Source organism: Triturus cristatus, chromosome 4_1, assembly GCF_964204655.1.
Source record: "Triturus cristatus chromosome 4_1, aTriCri1.1, whole genome shotgun sequence".
Lineage (NCBI taxonomy): Eukaryota > Metazoa > Chordata > Amphibia > Caudata > Salamandridae > Triturus > Triturus cristatus.
In genome coordinates this window covers 286836792-286862105 of record NC_140585.1, presented here as the reverse complement: position 1 = coordinate 286862105, position 25314 = coordinate 286836792, and the positions used below count along the sequence as shown (strand labels likewise).

Below are 25314 nucleotides of genomic sequence, written 5' to 3'. Positions count from 1 at the left end.
TATTTAGCTTATTAATGGTAGAATGGTCAATGGTTTGAAGTTATTTGATCTATGTAAGAAGACAGTTTAACAAGGCTTGACCTGTCCTTTTTCCTCCAGACACTCTGGGAATGATCCGGTCTGAAGAGAACAAATCAATGACCTATTGCCAAAATAGATTTTGAGAGTCATTAAAGGTTGGATTATGGAGGAAGAAATGGGCTATTCAGAATGTGAGCACAGGCACAGCTTTCTCATTGTTTTCTTTAGAGAGAACCAAGATATGCGGTCAAATGTTTACCATTTGTTAAAGAATTTCCCTAGTAATTGTTTGATAGAATACAGGACCTTTTCAATCGCTCCTTCGTGGTTAGTATTTTATAATAAAAGAACTTGCCAAAAACTTCACATTTCTCATTTGAGATCATAATCTGTGGTGTTTTAGGTATTTTGTGGAATTGCTTCTTTGGCATATTCTTTTCCTTCCCTAAGACATTAAGGATATTTTTTGTGATTTAATTTAAATAAAATTGTAAAGCGCGCAGTGTCGTGGCGCTAGAACTAGGGTTAATCACCCGAGGGATTGCTATCAACAGGGGCATACTAGAGTGTGCAGCCAGATCGTAAGGCTTTTCTCAATTCTATGAAGTCAGGAAAAGCCTTTAAAGCAACCAAGAGTGAATTTCAAAGCTTCATAACCTCAGAGAAGGAACAACCTCTTAGTTTTTAACAAAAAAACCTGGCTACCACCAACAAGCGAGCATATCCAGACCTCCAGGACTGTCGTGGGACATAATGAACTTCAATGCAGAGTGACAAACATAATCAGTTTCTTAATGGGGAGCCAGTTAAGAGCGCCCAATGCTGTGGAGGCAGATTCACTACATGGCCAGTGCAGTGCCCATTTAGCGGACGCGGTCTGATTACGTTCCAACATCCTTAGCAGCGCAGTAGCTGCGCAAAGGAAAACTTCACAATAATCCAGGTGGTTAAGAATTGTAGCCTGGATAACTCTTGGGTGAAACGTCTTGGGGTGCCAGGGCCAGGAATTTCATCAACATCCTCATCAAGGCAAAACTGATCAAGGAAAGATGATTAACTTGGCCAAACAGTGAAGGAAAGGAATCAAATTGAAAGCCTGTGTTCTTCACAGAAGAGACTGGGTTTGGCATTGATACCAGAGCGGCAGGTCAGAGGTCTAGCAGAGGTGCCAGAGCTGAATATATTCTTGATTTGATTAGAATCTGTTTTTAGCATTGAATTTGGGAGAGTTATCTGAGAGCCAAGGGCCAATGCTATTTTACAGTCCTGAAACCTCGTGGCTGTGAAGTCGTAGAGTGTTTAATAGACATGACCAATTATGTATCGTCCATGTAACAGGACCATCTGAAACGTGTACACACACATTACAGAAAACAAATGATGGACGGAATGCTGACAATGCAAACATTCTCCCCCAGTCAAAAGATCTGGGTTAAATCCATCATTCTTTTGCCCACTACGCCACCCCAGTTTGGACCCAGCCATATGCAAATCAGTCTTGACCCTGTGCCCCATGGGAACAGTCCAGACCGAACTGCCAGGCCAGGTCCTCCCTGGACCGGAAACAAGCATCCTGGGACCGGTGTCAGGGTAGGTCACTGTACTGCTCGATTTTCCCGGCCTTCCGGTGTTGCAGGGCAATCCATATGACTTCAGTCTCTTTCCATCCGAGTCTAAGGACTGGAGTAGTGAATAGGGCCTATCTATTAGACACTTGTGACACAATCCCGTGCTCCTACCCATAGCTCAGGGCCTACACACATAGCCTAGGGGATAGATTCGGTAGCCTTGAGGATAACTTGCCCTATAGTGAGGGTATTTCATGGAGCTGAATTCAGGCCTGGTAGGCCTTAAACGGGAGAGATATTATTCACTTCGACATGATCCTGTGTCCTTCCCCATAGATCAGGGTTTGCATACATATCCTAGGGGATAGATTCGTTAGCCTTGAGAATAACTTGCCCTATAGTGAGGGTATTTCATAGAGCTGTGTTGAATTCAGGCCTGGTAGGCCTTAAACGGGAAAGATATTATTCCTCCACCGATGTTAGTCATGTTTATTGAATGTATAATAGACTGAAGTCAAGGGTGGAATGTACTGCTCGATTTTCCCGGCCTTCCGGTGTTGCAGAGCAATCCATGTGACTTCAGTCTCTTTCCATTCAAGTCTAAGGGTTAGAGTAGTGTATAGAGCCTATTTATTAGGCACTTCAACATGATCCTGTGTTCTTCCCCATAGATCAGGGTTTGCATACATATCCTAGGGGATAGATTCGTTAGCATTAGGGGTAATATGTTCTGTAGTAAGGGTATCTAATGGAGCTGTGCTGCATTCAGGCCTGGTAGGCCTTAAATGGGAGAGACTCCATCTTTCCTCCTGCTCTAGCAGCTTGGGAAGTTTCTAGGTCATAGGCAGTGTTTTAGTTAGGAGGTGTTATTCGCTTGGAGAGAACCGGTTCAGGCCGGCCCTTATCGAAGGATTGTATTCTCCTTCATGCTGAAGACACTACAACAGGCCGGCCGGCTGGGAACGTGTCCTTGGCACGGGGAGGTACAGGAATTTGGTGGGCGGCAGGTTTCGAGCTGGAAATTTCCATGAGAGAATGCACATCTATATTAGTGAAAGTCTGAGGCAGACACTTGCACTTGCTTCTAGACCATGGGCGGCATCTGGCCGTTAGCAGTAAAGCTACTACTTATTCCAGTGAAGACAGATGACAAACCTGAATCTAAAGAGGAGAGAGAGCAGCTGATGAGGAGGAGGTTCCAATGACTAGGAGAAAAAGAGAAGGGAGTAAATCTGTGACTGCAGAGGTGTGACTTCCAGGCGAAGCCAAGGCGCAGACGGGAAGGGAACCTAGATGACCTTTGAGTACAGGCTGAATATCACCAGGTGACGTTAACCCTTTACTATTAGAGTATACAACTTAACCTTTCACTTTCCTTGCAGGTTGTCTATATATATATATAATGTATTCTGCGAATGTGCATGTGGCATTTAAATAAAGTATTTAGCTTGTTGTACGTTAGCATGTGTTGTGTACTTTTGTATAGGAGGATAGTCTATTCTTTAGTCAGAGTTGCCTTAAAATGAACAGAGATTAATCCTGGTCAGGTAAGTGGTAACTGGATGAGGGGAAAAACAAGCCCCTCGAACTAAGAGAACAGGTTGTGCTCAACTAATAGTCTTTGTGTGATCGGATATATAGTAATCCCAATTCCCCTGTCGTGAACCACGGTAATAATAGGATGAGCTCGTGCTAAGGCTGCCATGTAGGTAGGAGATTCTGGACCTGACTGACTGAGGTCGCGAGACTTTGTGTGTCGCTGCCTAATAGGTAGGTAGGAGATTCTGGACCTGACTGAGGTCGCGAGACTTTGTGTGTCGCTGCCTAATAGGTAGGTAGGAGATTCTGGACCTGACTGAGGTCGCGAGACTTTGTGTGTCGCTGCCTAATAGGTAGGTAGGAGATTCTGGACCTGACTGAGGTCGCGAGACTTTGTGTGTCGCTGCCTAATAGGTAGGTAGGAGATTCTGGACCTGACTGAGGTTGCGAGACTTTGTGTGTCGCTGCCTAATAGGTAGGTAGGAGATTCTGGACCTGACTGAGGTCGCGAGACTTTGTGTGTCGCTGCCTAATAGGTAGGTAGGAGATTCTGGACCTGACTGAGGTCGCGAGACTTTGTGTGTCGCTGCCTAATAGGTAGGTAGGAGATTCTGGACCTGACTGAGGTCGCGAGACTTTGTGTGTCGCTGCCTAATAGGTAGGTAGGAGATTTTGGACCTGACTGAGGTCGCGAGACTTTGTGTGTCGCGACCTAATAGGTAGGTAGGAGATTCTGGACCTGACTGAGGTCGCAAGATATAAATATATATATAATAGGAATTCCCTGTCCTTAGGTGGTACATATATATGTGGTTATTTAGGTGTAAAAAGGCCCTAGGGAGGGGGTAACGTTCTGGTTTGGGTTAAAAAGGCTCTGTGGAGCAGGTTCTATCAGGAGGAAAAACCAAAGCAGAACATTTGGCGTCGTGAACCGTTTACGTATTCTGTGTGCGTTGTGTTGTCCCGTGTTTGCTGCCAGCGTGTGCGTGACTTTGTTTGTATGTTCTTTGTGATATACTGCTGTGTCTAGCCTTTCTTCTTTCTTTTCTTTCTCTTCTTCTCTCTTTTTTGCGATCTGTTCTAAACACTGTAAATATACTTTTAAGTTGCCTGTTGATATTCCCGGCTGGGATTCAATGCCTTGTGAAGCCCTAGCCCGGGAGTGGGCTGAGTAATTGGAGACAGACTTTTGAACATCACTTGATTTATTTGAATGGGGGCAGACAGTATGATGTGCTGGCTCGTGAAGTGAGCTCATTGTGCTGCTTTAGAATTGGTATGTGTATATTTCAGCGTGTCTTCTGAAGGGTGCTTGTAAATAGCTTGCTACGTGAGGCAGAGAGGGCTGGATCCCTTTCAAGTGTTAGTTAAGGAATGCATATCTACTGTTTTCAGTTGTAAAGTGCATGTAAGATCTCAAACCGTGGCTCTGAAACGTGGGACTCCCTTGAAATTCCAGTCTCCGTAGTTGCAAGGAAGGGTGTTATTCAGCAGGTGATTGATGGCATCTTGGAGAGAGACAGCGGTGTTATTTTCATGTGTTGGTTACCATGCATTACACATGTGGGCATTTGCAATGAGAACGTAGTAAGTTGAACACAGAGCTGGTTGATGCCCAGTTTGCTAATATATCTTTGACGACTGAATTAAACGTGTACCAGGCTGTGAAGTTGTTCACTTTGCCATGCCAGAATGATTCAGGTGTGATAAGTGTAACAGAGAATGCTGGCAGGCTATGAGCTACACAGGCGGTTTTAATTAATTCCTCTAGGGAGCTTTCTCAGCCTGCATGGAATGTGCATAAAAGTAAACAGACTAATGTTGTAAGCTTCTCGATCACCGGTTGCGGACATAAATTACACTTGACTCTGTATGATATATTTTGCTTTAAAAGATGATTGCAACAATGTGATTTTGGATGTGCACAGCTGATTGTGTACAATAAGTCTGATATGTGGTCTCTTCATTAACATGTACATTTATTTCCTAAGGTGCTTCTAGAGCAATGTGCCCTTTTTAGTTACGGGAAAGTGCAGGGAATTAATAGGTCCCTTTTAATTTCAGATGCTGGGCACATATTGTGCTTTTGCGCCCCAACAAATACTGAACAAAGCTGGGTTAGAGGCTATGTGATTTGCCTATGGGAGAGCATTTTCAGATTAAGACATGTGCAGTCTTGCTGGAGGTAAGCAGTGGTTACAGCTATTTTTCCTCTCAGACCTGTAAAATAGCTGTTCTGGAAGTGGGTCATTTAACAGCGTCTTTCAGATTGCTGTTTGGGAGTCTTGCATTGAGATCATCCAGCAACGCTGGGCAGGGCTCAGGCTTTCTGTGAAGTCCGAGAAGGAATTCCTACGGGAGGGGTCATCTCATCTCAGCTCCTCTCCTCCGTGGGTAGGGACAGCTTCCTGGGCATAACTGTCTGGGAGGCTTGCACAGGCGCAGGCCCCCCCCCCATGAGCAGAGTCGCAGACAGTCCAAGTAAGTTGGCAGGCGTGCAGTTCTCTCCGACCTTGAAGGAGATAAGGTGTGAGCTACAGACAGCCGGAGAAGTCTCTGCTTGTTATCTTTGGCAAGAGGCCATTTAGAGTCCGTGGAGATTTGTGAAGGGGGGCTGAACCTGTGAGGGGTGCAGTGAGAGAAGTCAGAGAAGGAGACTGCCCCAGCCCTTCTTGCTGTGTATTGAAACAGAGGGATTTTATCAAGACTTTAGAGGCTAAAGTGTTAGTAGTATTATTACACGATTCCCCAGAGCTGGAGGAGACCTATATAGACAGAAATTAAAATATTGTACTTTTGAAAATGTTCTTTGCAAGAAAAGTGATTCTTGTTTCTTTTTCAGATTCGCCCAGTTCTCCGCGTGTGAGTGGGACTCCCTTCTCCCGTGTGAGTGGGGCCCTCCCTCTCCCCTCCCCTTCCCTCCCCCCCCCCAAGCCTGGAGTAATACGAGACGGTGGCGGCTGATGCCGGTGGCTATCCAGACTGCATGGGGTCCTCCCTTATCAAGAAGATACAGCTGCTGATGTGTACCGGAGAGCATGATGGCCTGCTTCTTTCCAAGCGACATGGGATCGTCGACGTATGGAACTGTTTCCTTCGCGTGCGGCCAAAGTTGTTTGCATGAAGGCGGTGTGTTTTTTTTTTTTCATACTGCAGGACTGTTTTTTTTTTTAGGGATGGACATGAATAGAGACGCTCTGTAGCACTCTGAGTAGATATTTTCTGAGTTAGTGAACAGTGCTAACTTGTGGCTATTGCTACTATATCTGAGTTTGACAGTGGAATCTCCAGTTTAATCATTAGAAGCATTAGGAGCGTTCAAAAGCTTGATTGATTTATTTTCTGTATCCATTCAACATGTATCCGGATGTCTATGTGCTATTTTTAGCTGCGCCTGAATTATGGCTACTACATGTGTTTGGAGAATGCGAACTTTATTTGCTCTACAGTGATTATCACATACCTTTGATGAGTTTTTTGCTGCTTTTCAAGTCATGCTTTGTTTTGACCTATGTATTTTTGTGTAGCAGCTTCACAATATGAGTTGCTGTTTCAACATGTGCTTTTTAGTAGTTGTGACTTTTAATTTAGACATGTGGTTTTCAATGGTTTTTGCTTTTAAATACGATATGCAGTACTTTAATGATCATTTTGCTTTTCGGTTATGTAATACAGTTGCTATTTGCTAGATTTTGTTTTTGATATATGTGAATGGTGATGATCGAGGGTCATGGGGTGCACTGTTGTGAATCAGCCACTTGTGGTCTGACACTCTATGGTGACCCTCAACCACCACCATTCTGTACTGACCTAAGTGTGTTCTGCCTTTTAGTGAAATAGTCTTTCCAAGAATAGAAGGTATGGTATGTTGAGGTGCAGTCTTGTGGGTGGTGGTGCACACATGTGCTCAATGTTGTATACTGAGGGATTTAGCGTATAATGTTATTTGGGTTAGGTGAATTATGATTTCGACCTATTGGCTTTGACGTGGTCTAATGTGATTCTGCCTTTTGACTCTACCTTGCTTCAAATTTCTCTGTGGGTGTAAAGTTGTGTGGATGAGAATTATTGGTGTTTCTGCTTTGGCAGTCTATAATGCCAAATCTATTTAGAAAATGACCTGCTGGATGGTCAAATCTATTAATCATACTTCTACAGTCTTATCCGACTTACTATTAGACGCCCAGGGTGAACGTAGAGCCATTTTGCAAAATAGAGCAGCCATTGATTATCTTTTGCTTAAACATGGACACGATTGTTAGGTATTCTGATTATTATCGGCATTTTGATTTCTATCTGTTGCTTTATTCACGTGTATTCCTTCAATGCTTCAATTCTGCACATTTGGTACTAGACATAGATCAGTTCGTTTTGTTTATAATAGACTGAAGTCAAGGGTGGAATGTACTGCTCGATTTTCCCGGCCTTCCGGTGTTGCAGGGCAATCCATATGACTTCAGTCTCTTTCCATCCGAGTCTAAGGACTGGAGTAGTGAATAGGGCCTATCTATTAGACACTTGTGACACAATCCCGTGCTCCTACCCATAGCTCAGGGCCTACACACATAGCCTAGGGGATAGATTCGGTAGCCTTGAGGATAACTTGCCCTATAGTGAGGGTATTTCATGGAGCTGAATTCAGGCCTGGTAGGCCTTAAACGGGAGAGATATTATTCACTTCGACATGATCCTGTGTCCTTCCCCATAGATCAGGGTTTGCATACATATCCTAGGGGATAGATTCGTTAGCCTTGAGAATAACTTGCCCTATAGTGAGGGTATTTCATAGAGCTGTGTTGAATCCAGGCCTGGTAGGCCTTAAACGGGAAAGATATTATTCCTCCACCGATGTTAGTCATGTTTATTGAATGTATAATAGACTGAAGTCAAGGGTGGAATGTACTGCTCGATTTTCCCGGCCTTCCGGTGTTGCAGAGCAATCCATGTGACTTCAGTCTCTTTCCATTCAAGTCTAAGGGTTAGAGTAGTGTATAGAGCCTATTTATTAGGCACTTCAACATGATCCTGTGTTCTTCCCCATAGATCAGGGTTTGCATACATATCCTAGGGGATAGATTCGTTAGCATTAGGGGTAATATGTTCTGTAGTAAGGGTATCTAATGGAGCTGTGCTGCATTCAGGCCTGGTAGGCCTTAAATGGGAGAGACTCCATCTTTCCTCCTGCTCTAGCAGCTTGGGAAGTTTCTAGGTCATAGGCAGTGTTTTAGTTAGGAGGTGTTATTCGCTTGGAGAGAACCGGTTCAGGCCGGCCCTTATCGAAGGATTGTATTCTCCTTCATGCTGAAGACACTACAACAGGCCGGCCGGCTGGGAACGTGTCCTTGGCACGGGGAGGTACAGGAATTTGGTGGGCGGCAGGTTTCGAGCTGGAAATTTCCATGAGAGAATGCACATCTATATTAGTGAAAGTCTGAGGCAGACACTTGCACTTGCTTCTAGACCATGGGCGGCATCTGGCCGTTAGCAGTAAAGCTACTACTTATTCCAGTGAAGACAGATGACAAACCTGAATCTAAAGAGGAGAGAGAGCAGCTGATGAGGAGGAGGTTCCAATGACTAGGAGAAAAAGAGAAGGGAGTAAATCTGTGACTGCAGAGGTGTGACTTCCAGGCGAAGCCAAGGCGCAGACGGGAAGGGAACCTAGATGACCTTTGAGTACAGGCTGAATATCACCAGGTGACGTTAACCCTTTACTATTAGAGTATACAACTTAACCTTTCACTTTCCTTGCAGGTTGTCTATATATATATATAATGTATTCTGCGAATGTGCATGTGGCATTTAAATAAAGTATTTAGCTTGTTGTACGTTAGCATGTGTTGTGTACTTTTGTATAGGAGGATAGTCTATTCTTTAGTCAGAGTTGCCTTAAAATGAACAGAGATTAATCCTGGTCAGGTAAGTGGTAACTGGATGAGGGGAAAAACAAGCCCCTCGAACTAAGAGAACAGGTTGTGCTCAACTAATAGTCTTTGTGTGATCGGATATATAGTAATCCCAATTCCCCTGTCGTGAACCACGGTAATAATAGGATGAGCTCGTGCTAAGGCTGCCATGTAGGTAGGAGATTCTGGACCTGACTGACTTAGGTCGCGAGACTTTGTGTGTCGCTGCCTAATAGGTAGGTAGGAGATTCTGGACCTGACTGAGGTCGCGAGACTTTGTGTGTCGCTGCCTAATAGGTAGGTAGGAGATTCTGGACCTGACTGAGGTCGCGAGACTTTGTGTGTCGCTGCCTAATAGGTAGGTAGGAGATTCTGGACCTGACTGAGGTCGCGAGACTTTGTGTGTCGCTGCCTAATAGGTAGGTAGGAGATTCTGGACCTGACTGAGGTCGCGAGACTTTGTGTGTCGCTGCCTAATAGGTAGGTAGGAGATTCTGGACCTGACTGAGGTCGCGAGACTTTGTGTGTCGCTGCCTAATAGGTAGGTAGGAGATTCTGGACCTGACTGAGGTCGCGAGACTTTGTGTGTCGCTGCCTAATAGGTAGGTAGGAGATTCTGGACCTGACTGAGGTCGCGAGACTTTGTGTGTCGCTGCCTAATAGGTAGGTAGGAGATTTTGGACCTGACTGAGGTCGCGAGACTTTGTGTGTCGCGACCTAATAGGTAGGTAGGAGATTCTGGACCTGACTGAGGTCGCAAGATATAAATATATATATAATAGGAATTCCCTGTTCTTAGGTGGTACATATATATGTGGTTATTTAGGTGTAAAAAGGCCCTAGGGAGGGGGTAACGTTCTGGTTTGGGTTAAAAAGGCTCTGTGGAGCAGGTTCTATCAGGAGGAAAAACCAAAGCAGAACAGTCACCCTTCTTCAGCCAGAATCCAGTGGCACAGTAAGCAAGGGACCCACGTCTGGGCATACCCATCCCACTTAGGGCGATAAGTGTTACAGCAAACAAATGAACGGAATGCTGACAATGCAAACATTCTCCCCCAGTCAAAAGATCTGGGTTAAATCCATCGTTCTTTTGCCCACTACGCCACCCCAGTTTGGACCCAGCCATATGCAAATCAGTCTTGACCCTGTGCCCCATGGGAACAGTCCAGAACGAACTGCCAGGGTAGGTCAACCTTCAGCCAGGCTAGCTTGAATCCAGTGGCACAGTAAGCAAGGGATCCATGTCTGGGCACAGGGTCAAGACTGATTTGCATATGGCTGGGTCCAAACTGGAATGGCATGGTGAGCAAAAAAAGATGGATTTAGGCCCAGATCTCTGTACAGCGGTGAATGTATGACATTCTGCATTCTGTCAATCAATGGTTCTTTTTGCATTTGTACACACACATTAAACAGTGATGAGCTATAAGGAACTCCCTGCGGAGTGGCTGGACAAAACAGAAAGCAAATAGACTGCTTGCTGCCTTGATTGGAGAGATCACTGAATCCAATTTAGAGCAGGCCCAATGTCCCCCCCACTTCTTGTAACCTCACAATTAGGCAGTCACATGAGATGGTTTTCAATGCTGCAAAGAAGTCTGAAATAAGCAGGCAGAGGAACTGCCTTGGTTGACAAACGCAGTTTATCCAGAATGGCCACTGAAGTGACCTGGTTCCATAGGTTGATGTGACACAGCAGACGTAGCCAGGATAGATCTTAAGCGTATTTATTAAGTTAATTAAGTCCATAGAATAGCCCCACCAGGAGCAGCCTGCTAGCTGCTCAGCCCATCCTCTCAACTCTATTACACCACACCAACCTCCAACATTCCAGTCACGTCAACATTCCACATGGAACTCTCACACTGGCTGAGCAGCTAGTTACAAGATACAGGAGAACAGTAATAACCTTATATGAAGATACTACAATATCTCTCTTCTTTACAATTGAAAATACAACAAACAATACTAAAAGTTCAAAACAACTATACACAAAATATAAACAAGAGATAAATAGTCCAAAACCCCAAGGGTAAGATTAATAAACTATACCACAAAAGGGACCCAGACCATAAACGGCAGAAAAAGAATAAGAAAAAGGATGAAAAGATAAGAATAAACTTATCACCATCCTCCTCTTGTAATAAGACAGAAAAGAAAACATTAAACTCACTCACTAACACCAACCTCCTCTTTTAACCCCTTCAGTGCCCCGCCATTTCCCCCTCCTGTGCCGGGCGTTACATTAGCGGGCGGGGTTCATGACGAGATCGTCTCGTCATGGGCACAGCGCAACCGTGCTCCATGACGATTCTATCTCGTCATGGGCATAGAAGAGGTTAATAAAACACGAAAAGAACGATAAAATCCCAAACAAATTGAGTAGACTCCACAAAAGATACATATATAAAAACGCAGAGAATCACAATAGAAAACAACTACAATTACTCTAGAAATTGAAGAAACACAGGAAGAATCACTCCTAGAACAAATATACAATGGGTGGATCTCACCCATCACTAAAACGTAGGAGGGACCAAGACCCCCTAAACTCTGAGTATATGGGACTAACACCCATTACCAATAACCTAGGTGGGACTAACACCCCCTAAACACGAAGTATATGGGACTAACACCCATTAACCATAAGCTAGGTGGGACTAACACCCCCTAAACACTAAGTATATGGGACTAACACCCATTAACCAATTTAATAGGTGGGACTAACACCCCCTATAGCCCGACAAGTGAGTCACAGCATGACTAACACACAGAATAGATGGGACAAACACCGATTACCAATAACGTAGGTGGGACTAACACCCCCTAAACACTAAATATATGGGACTAAAACCCATAAACAATTACGTAGGTGGGACTAATACCCCCTAAAAACTGAGTAAATAGGACTAACACCCATTACTACTGACATAGGTGGGACAATAACCCCCTATAAACTGCGTAAATAAGAGACATGGGACAAGTACCTACTCCCATGCCAACAAAACATGTACGTGTGAAAGGCAAATTAACAAAGATGGCATACAGCAATAGCAAGACATTGTAAATGTATAGATTACTTTTTCCTGTACAATAAAACATTTTAGCATTAAATACTGTAGACATGCACCAAAAATGACAATGGTGTGCCTGTCTCCACGATGATAACAAAGACTAGGCATTGCCATGAACAAAATGGTACTTTTTACAAGCTCCACGAAACATGTGACAGGAACGAACATTGCTGGTAAATCGAACCCACACACAGGTCTCTAATTTAAAAGATGAATTCCAACTTGGGACACTAGATGGCAACGTAACCTTGTGCAGAGGATTAAAATAATGAAACACAGTTCCTGTTGAAAGTCATCGTCGCTCCAATAAGCCTTTTTAAAAATATTCCTGTTACTCTTTCGTTATGTCCAAATGTAAAACTGCCACAAAATACACCAACTCTGACACCGGATGATAGCATGCACTGACCTCTGTAAGATTATCCATCTGGTCATCATGGGATGACCTTCTAGCGCTTCAGAAAATCGAATGAAAATAAAACTCCCACTCGTGACAATAAATATCGCTCCAATGATGAGGAACATGTGGAAGAAAGAACACTTGAAACCATATGGATAAAGTCAAACTTCAAAATGGAGGCACGCAAACGACGTGAATGCTGGATGGCTCACGGTGCGCTCCGATTGCAGAGCTTCCATAGGCAGCATAGATGACCAACATAAATCAAGACGTCACAAGAGGCTCCTGAGCTGCTCCGTGCGACATCGTCCTCAAGGTAAGTTGCGCGTGTCAATTTTGAATCTTTAAACGAAGCGCTACTGTCATTTTTTTAACCTGCCACGAAGTAGGAACAATAACACCACTAGAAACAAATTTCAACACACTGTTTCCTCACCGTGTAGTTCTCACACTGAAAGCAGGCAAAGTGCCCGAATTTCAAAAATTAAATCAGCATACCCAACGGTGCAGCGCTGGCAGGAGAAACGCCAAAAATGTCACAAATCCAATCCCTCAGCAAGGCAAAATATAACACCGTAAAACAGTCACGAATGAGCCTTACAGTCACTAGAAACACTCCACTTCGCACTGGAGACAAAAACTGAAGGCAGCAACAGGTTAACTTTCTCTCTGAAGCACTGTAGATATTTCACGTAGCTTAAGATGTCTATTAAAAATGTAAACAGCCTTAGTAACACATATCCAGGAGATGAAAGAAACAGCATCGGTTTACCATGCTTCTTCAGACAAAAACAAAAAAATCAGCTTCCTGTGGCACAGTCGCTGTTTGATGCCCTGGAGATATTTGTTGTGGCACAGGACCATCTGAAAGATGTAGGTAGCCTTTCTTAACGTATGTAAAGATGTATAAGATACCAAGATGAAGACACAGCACACCATGGCTGAAATTACAAATATCGCCAGACACCTCTTCCGGTGACAGCTCCCAAACGCTCACCTCACGACCGTCAAGTGGCCCTCCACGGTCCGACACAAAGAGACCGCTAGCACTTCTCTTACGCGACTGTCACAGGGGCCAGCATCCTTCCAAAGACACCGATCTTGGTAGCGAAGACATCCAGCAAACGGCTCAGGGACACAACACCTCGAAGTAGACACAGGACTGAGGCAAACCTCTGCGCTGCACTAGGGAACAACTTGCAGCTCCACTCCTCACTCCACCTGGCACACAGAGGTTTGGGCGACCGGTGTTGTGGTCACTGGTGGGGCTCACGTTGCCAGGTAGTTTCGCCAAATGAGGAGTTTCTTTTCTTCAGTCCAAATTTCTTCAAGACACACCAGTTTAGTTACACACCAGTCTGTTGAGGTTACACGCACAGTTTCTTTAGTCCAACTCGTCGCCAATTGAAGTGACCTGGTTCCATAGGTTGATGTGACACAGCAGACGTAGCCAGGATAGATCTTAAGCGTATTTATTAAGTTAATTAAGTCCATAGAATAGCCCCACCAGGAGCAGCCTGCTAGCTGCTCAGCCCATCCTCTCAACTGTATTACACCACACCAACCTCCAACATTCCAGTCACGTCAACATTCCACATGGAACTCTCACACTGGCTGAGCAGCTAGTTACAAGATACAGGAGAACAGTAATAACCTTATATGACGATACTACAGCCACCAATGTGGTCTTTATCAAGCCCACGGGGGAAACCTTATTGAGCAGTGTCAAACAGCTTCCTTTTCTTGAGAAAACAGAGGAGTTGTTTGTTTAGTGCTTTCTCCAGAAGTTTGACTGAAAAAGGCAACAGAGATAGGCAGATAGTGTTTAGTGGCCAGCTGAGGGCTTCATAAGCAAGGGTATCCTAAGCAGCTTACTTCAATGCCCAAGGGACTGTCTTCAGTTTGAGTGATAAATTGCAGACCTCCAGCAATGATGGAAGAAGAGACATAGAGGCCAATTTCCAAATTGCTACGGGTGCAGGATCCATCAGAGAACCAGAATCCGTACTTCATCATGTTTCCTAGCCTTTCGTATTCCTGCATTCAATTAAATGTCACTTGGGGTGTGCCCTCTTAAAACTGTTTTGGCGACTGTCTTCAAAGGAAGCCATTGATGGACAGAATAATCCACAATGACAAGCTCCTTAACAATTACTTGGCTCCATTTTGTTCTAATGAGGTCTAAGGAGGTGAGTCTATTATGTGGGAATCTAAAAATCAGACTGTGGTCATGCAGAAATTGCGCCAGGGATTTTGCGATTGTGTTGGAGTTGTCACCATAGAGGATGCTGGAGTCTCCAAGTGCAATATACCATTTAAATCTACCAGATTCCTATAGAGGAACATTCTACGAGTTCTCCTATGAAGACAACAGTGAAAATTCTACACATTGCCTTTAATGTGTAGTCCCAACCATCACCTTTGGAGTGTTTTGCGACCAGCCAATGAATGAAAGGCTGCACAGACCATGACCACCTGTAGTCAAGGACGACTTTACACCTCTGGAGGTGTTACCACAACGGAGTATGTTTCTCTAGATAGAAGGGTCACGTTTGAATCTAGGATAGCACTGCTGTACAGCTAAAATTAAAGGAAGTTACATTCCTCATGACATGGGGTGGGGGAGGGGGTCCATGGATTCACATGCTCTTTCTGAATAGACTAAAAATTGAACCTTAGCCATTAGTTACTCAAGAAGATAGGAAACAAAGCTGACCTTTCATGTTATCAGGATACAGAGCTGCTTGGGCCACCTCTTCCTCATCATGCACAATTGTCCATGCTAGGAGGATAATTGTATTTTCAGAAAGCTACCTTGCAAACGTCTTGCCAGGACAGCAACAGTTGTTGTAGCCATAACAAAATTCGCTTTAACCCTGCACTTCTGGTAGACTTCAACATCAACTTGCTTTCTAATGTCATCTTGAGTGACAAGTTGAATGCTCGACCCGATTTTGTTCCATTGCCTTAACTGTTGGACCTGTCCTAAACAGATGGCTAACTGAATCTTTATCAACCTTACATTTCTATCAACTGTCATTTGAAATCAGGTTTAATATATACATTAAGACAGTGCACCAATGATCTAAACTATACATAATATATTGAACTCAGTTTTTCAGGGAGACCACAGCAGCTGCATCTGAGGACCTCCCCTTGTGAGTAATAAATTCTCAAATGTAAGAGTCAGTGCTCTGTTAGTCTATTAAACCAATCATGCAAAGTTCAGTTGGATTCACCTTAAACGCCGAAGAGAGAGAGAGAAAAAAAAAAAGTGGTACAGGCGAGGTTGTGAAAGGAGTCAACATAGAGTAATTTAGTCCCCCGAGCGAAGGCAAACAAAATCTACCCTAACACAGCACAAATTAAAGTTAAGTAAGAAACTGATTAGAGGTGACCCCACCCACCCCCTTCCTCAAACCATAAAGGTCTTGCAATAAAAGGCATATTGCGTATGACCTCAAAAATTACATCTCTTGACATGCTCCATAACATCATTGATAACATTTGAAAATAACATCATTGATGATAACACTGTGCATGGCAAGGGAGCAAGTTCTAGTTACTTCAGTTAAAACTGAAATTCACCAGTTATAGTCAACTGGTGTTTTACGCCACTAAAACCTTTGGTTATTTCAGTGAAAATGTTTTTTTATAAAATGTAGGGTGCAGATGAGTCTTACTGGAAAATCCAAACACTCAAAAATACCAGATTAACATCCTTTTACTGTGCCAAACCAAAATTATACGGTGTCTTAACCTCTTCAGTGCCCATGACGAGCTGGACTCGTCATGGACCGCGTTTGCGCTGTGCCCATGACGAGTCCAGCTCGTCATGAACCCCGCCCGCTAATGCAACGGCCGGCACAGGGCGGGGAAAGGGCGTGGCACTGAAGGGGTTAATTGGGCTGGTACAAGAAATGTATCTGGGTTCTTGCACTCAACAATGAAGCTAGAATAGAATGACACTTAAAAGGACAGACAATTACTTTTCTGAGCATCACATCTTATGGTCAATTTATATTCTGCCTTACCCATCCTCCATGCTCTTTGATCCAGGGGCTGAACTTCTCCTTAAGGTACTTAACCCCAAATCCCAGTACTTTGTTCATGGGGTGGTGGTCAATGGCAGTGAGCTTGGTAGTAATGTCCATAGCAAATGCAATTTTCACGCTCTGCTGCTGGATTTCCACCTCTTCCTCGATCACCTGATATCCCACATACAGGTCAGTCACTTTCTTGAAGAAATTATAAGATGTAAACAGTTCGCAGATGCCCTTGTGCAAAGTCTTGTCTGATTTAATCTGTAAAAATTGACAGAAACTTTTCAGTCCCTAGTAGCAAACCCGCCTTCTTTGAACCGAAATAAATGGGTCAATGTCAGTTATTAGAACATTGGAATGTTGAGCACTCCATTGAAGACAACTGGCAGGTAGAAGCCCGGAGAGCAACATTCCAAGTTTTTTTTCCATTTCACAGCTGTTGCGAACAAAGGCCTCACGAAGTCAGAGAGGAGTTAAACCCTTTCGGGCTTCCAGAGGCCTTTGTTTTTAATAATTAGTAGAGGGGAGAAAGTTCTAATAGCCTTAGAGTCGCCCGTAGCGGGCTATACTGGTCATTAAAGGCCGAAGGCGAGGGCCTTTAACAAAGGAGCAGGACTTGAATGGCAGTATATCCCAGTTACGGATAGATATAAGGCTATTAGAACATTCCGCCACTAGAGGGCAGAACGTTCCAAACAAATAAAAAAGGCCTCATGGAGCCCGAGGGGATTGGATTCCCCTCGGGCTCCGTGAGGTCTTTGTTCACAGAAACAGCTATTAAGGACAACATTGGAATGTTGGAGCTCCCTGCTTCTACCGGCCATTAGAAGCCTGGAGCACTCTGCTTTTTAAGGTCCTCGCCTTCGGCCTTGAACCCTGGGGCGGGGTGTAATGTCTGGTATAGCCCACTAGGCATATCAAACATTCATGCGGGTATCATGGTTGCATGTATCCATTACACCCATAGCTAAACAACACTGGGGGCAACAGGTTTTTAAGCACCGGATGTAAATGATCCATTGAATGAATATTATATACATTTTTAGTTTATGCAATTCATAAAAACTCACTACAAAGTACATTATATCTAGTATATATGTATTCAAATTTATTTTAATGCTTAGAGGTGCAATTCTATCAGAAAATGCCATTTATACAATGTCTTACACTTACATATTTTACAAGTAATTTTAATATCACGATTACAACACGGACAACTAAAGAAATTTTCTTACAAAATGGCTTGTGATATCAAAAACACCCTGAATGTGGACGCCCCCTTTTTCCATTAAAAGATTTCCTTTTCGAAATTAGTTTTCCATGAAATGTAGGGGATATGCTATGTAGTTTCATATTCATGGGAGAAGAGAAAATAAGTGACTTTGAGCACCAATACTACCTTAACGTCATGTATTAAGAACACCAACATCATAATGTTGCTGGGGGCCCTGGTTATATTAATGGCAACATTTTCTTTAACCGTGCTTGCCAAAATAATTCCCAGGGATTTTAATACTCAAACCACTTCATGAAATGAACTGCACAAAATGCACCACTGACACAGAATTCACGAGAACTGTGCTGCAGTGATTTAATTTATAATCTAGTTACCAATAAGCAATGAATAGTTAAAATATCTTTAACTGGTTTTCGGATGATAGCTGGATTAGTTTTGATTTGTTAGGTATAGGTGACACCTAAATAAATTTGTGAAATTTCTGTATAAGTTTATTAAAATAATAGCAATTCTAAGCAGCAGCCTCCGTACTAGGCCTGGGCGAAGCACTACGCTACGCTCGCGTAGTTTGCGAAGTTCGCGCTACTTCGCACTACGCGAACTGCACGTAGCACAGTGCGAACACGCGTAGCGTAGTGTTGCGTAGTGCTGCGGTCATTTTTTGCTTGCTCGCGGTCCTCAACATCAAGTTGGCGACCGCGAGCAAGTAAAATGACATCCCGGCGAGACTTTTTCCTTGTTCGCGATCAGCAACATCAAGTTAGCGATCGCGAGCATGGAAAATAAACCTCCCGGCGAGATTCCCAACGCGAGGAGGTCAGGTTTCTCATTGCGAGGGATCGCGTATACTCGCGATGAGAAACTACCAGTTCGCGTTGAGAAAGCTGCCGCTCGAGTAAAAATCTATTCGAGCAGCAGAAAACTACAGCTCGCACTGTGCAAGATGCCATTTTCAATGATTGCACAGTGCGGACAAGCAACCGGCACTGTGCAATCATTGAAAACAACATCTTGCACAGTGCGAACATGTTACTACGCAGTTCGCGAAGTGCTACGCGTAGCTCGCGTAGTGCGAACTTCACTTTGCGTAGCTTCGCGAAGTGCTACTTCGCGAACTACGCCCACCCTTACTCCGTACTCTGTTCTGGGCCTGCAATCTACATTCTTAGTCTTCATTTGAATTTTAAGCATTCAAATCCACACATTTGATTTATGACGCAAGGTCAAATTACCAACTTTTTTTAAACTTAGAATATAATCTGGTGGTGCGGAGAGGTTGGAGAGCTGGCCCGGAAGAAGAGTGGATTGTTTTTTTGCTGAGGTGTAGAAAAGGTAATAGTGAACGATATGACAAGTGTAAGAAAACGTCTCCAGTAACCTGCACATACGAATCAATAGAAATAGTTTCCTCTTCAATTATAAAATCGTTGCCCTTTCTACCAAAGGCCAAACAGACTGGAATCTGGGGTTTTCGTTTCCTCTCAATGAACTACAGTAATGCCATAATTTCTGCTTCCCCATACATGTTGACTGATGCAACACCTGCAAAATGTGGCAGGGCGAATAGCCGCCAACACAAAGGCCAATCCATTAACCACCTGATGGGTTACTCATCCTTCAGCACAATAACTTCAAAACATTTTGCTTAGTTCACAAGGCTCTTGCAGACATTGGCCTAATCCGATAAACGAGGGTTCTCCTAAGTCATCCTAGAGGGCCGGATCCATGCCAGAATTTTTAGCATATACCCATTTAGATAAATGGGGGCCTGAACTGGTTACTTTGTCACCCCGATCCAGCATGACCAGATAACCGCAGCGGTCACTTTGTGATTCTATGTTTGTGGAAACAATGGTTCATATGTGGCAGTCTTCATTCAGCCCGTCCTTCATTGAAGTCAGGGACACAGCCCGCTTTGGCAGACTGACTCCTGCGGTCTGATTACCAAGTAACGATACGATGGAAGGAATTATCTTCCGCAGGCAACACACATGTGTTGCACGTTATATTACCCTACTAATCATAACTCGATTGGAATTAATTTGAGCGCCCTCCTCGTTACTTGTACTGGCATCAAGTATTGTACGCTAGTCCTGCGCTGATTTAATAACGTCCAACCTGGGTCCATACAACCCTTCAGGCAGATGCAACCCCCAGCGCTCGCTGATTATTGGTCTCTCCTCACCCTAATTGCGGTTACCCTTCAATTCCATTTCGACTATTTCACCGGCACAGCTTGGTTCATAATTCGGATTGCTCACATATGCTATGTCCTGAATATGATCTCCAATAACGAAGATCGAAACGCCGTCGACCCCCCAACAACCTGAGCTCCATGCATTGTACATAAATTCGTTCATATGGAGTTCTTGTGTTAATGCGATGTACATATCTTAAAGTCACCCTCACTGAGCACCTCACGCTTGTCACTTGTGTGAGCACCTTAACTATTAAAACTATTTCTTGCATACTATTGAAAATAAATAACTACTGTTAACCTGATTGAAAATGGTCCCTGGTCAGTAATTTCCTTGCTCTCTCTAGCATTAATTGCATCTCTAGACTCCGTTTCACTGTTCCCGATTCGGAAGCAACTTCTGAGTCTTTCTTGGACCATTTTCTGGCCACATATGAACCATTGTTTCCACAAACATTACTCCACCCCAGGTTCTAATATTGGGGTACCCTTGTTTTCCTTTCTAAGCTTTGTGATTCTAAGCACTGCATTTACTTAAATATTTAAAACTGCATATCTTGGGCTCAGATTGGATTTTTGGTCTCAAATAACTTAATACGTTTTACGCTGTTTTTCTTAATTGGTGTGGGATTTTTCTTGTGTTGAACTTTCACTTTATTTCGGTTTGAACTGCCACAAATACTCTACACATTGTCTCCAAGTTAAGCCTGACTGGTTTTGTGCCAAGCTACCAAGGGTTGAGCACAGGTTAGTTTGGGGTTTGCTTGCGTTTTACCCATACCAGACTTGTGGTTGCTGCTTGAATAGGGTTTTATCCCCCTCAACCAGTAACCCAATTTCCTACACTATATTACCCAATTTTTCCATTTACATTAAAATCATGTTTTACTACTTTGAAGCTACAAAGCAGTTCCCCGATTTTTCTTTCAGATATCCATCCATCTGGAATTTGACAACTGCACTATGTTTTCCGCTATCTTGAGTAAGCCTAAATAAAATGGACTGGAGGTAATGGTCTGTACAAAAGCAAATCATGCAGAGTATTCCCGAGCATGAGAGGAAAGATTTGAGGACAATACACTTACCATCTTTTGCATTTCGTCCCCAGACTTTCTCAACATTGCGGCAAGTTGTTTGATTAGTGCTTCATCATCTGAAATGCAAACAATATAAATGATGCAAGCTAGGATCTTACCTTTACATTTATCCCGGGTGACACAGCTACCCTATGACAAGTCAAAAATTGTCACAAACTACTCCATTGATATACCATCATTCACAACCAACAATGAATCTGATCAAATTTAAGTGGAACCTTTTGCACACCACCACTCTAGATTTTAGGGCACACCTAAAGTACCCACAGTTGTAAGGGACTTGAAAACTTTCAAATGCTCAAGTTACTCTAGGACATCTTCCGTAAACATCCCTGTTTACTTTCAGAGTAAGTGGCCTAAATATATCTTGGCATCTATAGGACATAAGAAGCGAGCTTGCGTGCTCCAAACAGAGACTCATTTCTTTTTCCTGCGCCCCTCCCTTTAGAATCCATAGAATGTATCTTTTTCCTGCCGGTCATTACAATTTTCATATAAGCAGCTATTTACTGCTCATTCTAAAATTCTCTTAGTAGCCCATGTTCTGCCGTAGTGGGATCAGATTGTCTGGCATTCTCCTTTATCATTCACCTCTTTCACAGACCCTTCTCTCACCCTCATGTACAGGTCTTCACTAGGTATCTCTCACCCTCTTGTATCAGTTTATTCTTGCTAATACGTGCACTCTTTTTAAAAAAGGTTTTATTTCCATGAAATAAGCAAAAAGAAAGAAAATTACAGTTAAGGGTGACATGCGCCAATGTTGCGTAAATACAAATGGAGTGCACAACAATGCCCACCATTATGCCTATAATATAGAAGCCATCCATACAGGAAATAAGAAAGCTTGATACTCAAATTACATCCAGTCAACCCCGGGTGAGTACCAATCAGGTCTCCTGACTTTAGGCGAGTCCAGGACTGCCATCCAGATATCTGATGCAACCCCTGTGAGAAACTGGCTCTATATTTACACTGCACCAAAGTGAGGTACAGTGTGTATAGAGTCCAAGAGTCCCCAAAGGTAGGCAGAGGTTCAAGTTAGATAGAACCTTACTCTCTAAAGTGGTAGCTTGGTCGATCAGTAAGGCAGTATCAGAGGACAGTGTGAAGCATTTGATGTACACAGTCAGCAAATGAATTCACACTCAGGAACTAAACTCTAGGCCAATTGTTGTATAGAAGTATATACTGTTTTATTTTTCTAGAACCAAGCAAGCCTGGCACAGGTAAGCATATAAATACTTTGCAGTAATATGACACTGACAAAACGTGTCTCGGACGCAGAGACGTCTTATCCAACCTGACAACAGGTGACGTGGAAGTATAGGGTGTCTTTCCTGACTCTCACCATCACTTACTTTATGCACACAGTCCCAAAGAAGCGCACTAGGGACCATTGGTCTGCACGAAACATGTCAACCACCACTTACCTTTAGCACATCACACTTATATTCACGGTTTGAGAGCAGATGGGAACACGCTAGTCCCTCCCTTTTATTTAGTCCAAAGGAGAGCCTCCAAACCACACAATCTTTTTAATTTACCTCAAGGACCCTTTATTAAACTTATTTAGGTACCAAGAGGTAATTTTAACATCACCTTCACTCACCACCTTGGCCCACACACCCACATGCACAAGTACGGCACCTCCTTAAAAGATCTCCAACAAAGAGCCCTCTCTGAGGGCCCGTGAGGGACTGCAGCGCCACCCCCACGAGGAGCACCGCCCAATGATGATGCTTTACACTCGCAAGTGTGTATGAGGGCACAAAAGAGAGGAGGTCTACCCCCACTTCTAGCACACTCAACCGTCTCTTGAACTCACAACCATAGTTCGGTTGTTGAACAATTGTCCCTCCTTTTAGGAACGGTTACCACTATGTTATAACAAGTGGTCTTAGGAGCGTTGGTACAGGACCTTCCCACATTCTTTCAACTAGCTCCTAGTTCTCCCCCCTCCCCCCATGTTAGTGTTTAATTAGTGAACGGCGGCCAGCCGTGGGACACCTATCCTCTCCTTTCAACACACCCTGCTCATATGTGACTGGTCTATCACGGACTGCTCAAGGAGGCACAATATACACACATCAGGAACATGGACAATCAAGGCCTTAGCTTTGAGGACGAAACAATTGCAGAAATTCTCAGGACACCCTCCCTCCTAGCAGGAGATGGGAGTGCAGCCACAGGCAGCAAAAACGACGACTGGAAGTCTCTTCAGACATTAAGAAAACTTCAGATTAAGACAGCCTTGCACGGAATTGTCATGACAGAATACCTAAGGGCGAACATTGCCCCAAATGCCCGCCTCGTTTCACTGGCACCCAGGATATTCCTAGACGATGAACAAATGTTACTTACCTGTAAACTGTGGTTCTCCAGTATTGGTGTCTTTCATAGATTCACATGCTTGAATATTCCCCGAAGTGGGAGTCCCACGGTACATAAAAAGCAATAAGCCTCATGTATATAGATACATAAATAATATATATAAGAATAAAATACATGTAAAAATAAACATCATATAGTTTAAAAGTAACATACCAAGTCAAAAGTACCATAGGATAACATTGACACATAGGAAAGCATTGAGAAAGGAGTCACTTTATTGACATATCCATGTCGTCTTATAGTCCAAACTCTAGCCAATCAGGTGCAAGCACCCTCTAGAACCTTCTCCTCAGAGGCTCAGGCCCTCAGATTTTCGTAGCACAAGAGTGACAGAGTCTAATGAGAAGAGAGCCTCTGAGGGGAGGAGGGTGGGTCGCATGTGAATCTATGAAAGACGCCAATACTGGAGAACCACAGTTTACAGGTAAGTAACATTTGTTCTTCTCCAGTATTGGGGTGTCTTTCATAGATTCACATGATCGAATAGAATAGTGAGCAGTACTCTGCAGCCTGAAGAGGCAGTATCAAAGTTGCATGAAATACAATGTCATTGTATGATAAAAACACACAGCTGATAACCCAAGGAGGAGGGAGGTAACAGAGGCTCACCTTATTTGAAGAGATTACGAAGAACTGCTTGGCCCACTGCCGTATCAGCTTCATTGATGGCATCCAGGCAGTAGTGCCTCGTGAAAGTGTGCCTGCTGGACCACGTAGCTGCCCAGCAGATCTGATGAATGGGCACACCAGCGAATAAAGCAGTGGAGGAGGACATTGCCTTTGTAGAATGCGCCCTTACTCCAGAAGAAAGAGGCTTGCCAGCCTTCTGATGGCAGAAAGATATCGCTGAAGAAATCCAACGTGCAATTGTTGGTTTGGTAACAGAATGTCCCTTACAGGTGCGCCCGTAGGCAACGAACTGTTGATCAGACTGGCGAAAGGGTGCCGTTGTGCTGATATAAAACTTGAGGCACCTCTTTAAGTCCAAAGAGTGTAGACTCTGTTCCGCTGGAGATTGCGGATGAGGAAAAAATGTTTTTAGAATTATGGGTTCATTAAGATGAAAATCGGACAGCACCTTTGGCATGAAAGCTGGGTTAGTGTGAAGAATTACACAGTCCGATTTAGATTAAAGAGGAGGAGGCTGGATTGTGAAGGCGTGAATGTCACTTACTCGGCGAGAGGAAGTCAGTGCAAGCATGAGGGCGACCTTCCAGGTTAAAAATTTGAAATCCGCAGAATGGATTGGCTCAAAGGGCGCCTTCATAAGCTGCGCCAATACGATGTTAAGACGCCACGTGGGAAATTGCCGCTAGAAAGACTTTTAAGGTGGAGTGAGACAGTCCGGACTGTGCCAACTGCCGAAAGAAAGGCAGAATCTGTGCCGGGGAGGCGTGCACTGGGTGGATGTTAACAGACGAGCACCAGTGACCGAAGCGCTTCCACTTTAGTTTGTAAGTCTTCACCGTGGAAGGCGCCCGCGCCCTGGCAAGATCTTCCCTGCAGGCAGGTGAAATGTTCAAGTGAGCAAATTCAAGGTGCTCAGGTTCCAGGCAGACAATTTGAGTGAATTGGGATTCGGATGGCAGATCCGACCGTTGTTCATTGTGAGAAGGTCCGGATGGGCTCGCACAGAGGAGCAGTAGCTCAGAGAACCATGCATGCTGGGGCCACCGTGGAGCAATCAGGAGAATGTGGCACTGTTGTCTCTGCATTTTCCACAACACTCGAGGAATCGGAGGGATCGGCGGAAAAGCATAGGCAAATATCTTGCACGAGTCCATCGAAAGGGCATTTCCGCGCGACCCTCTGTGGGGGAAGCCAACTTGCGTAAGACC

At 43.9% G+C, this 25314-nt stretch overlaps 1 protein-coding gene across 2 annotated transcripts in view; it reads right to left on the bottom strand.

Annotated features, from left to right (window-relative positions):
* Positions 1-25314, bottom strand: part of LOC146854289 (uncharacterized) — a 266776-nt gene that overhangs the window by 17575 nt on the left and 223887 nt on the right. For both annotated transcript variants that reach the window (XM_085652073.1, XM_085652072.1), the window contains 2 exons: positions 21071-21138; positions 16543-16812 (listed from right to left, as the gene is read on the bottom strand). In XM_085652073.1, coding sequence (XP_085508199.1) covers positions 16543-16812; positions 21071-21138 — 338 coding nt within the window. The remainder of the gene's footprint in view (positions 1-16542; positions 16813-21070; positions 21139-25314) is intronic.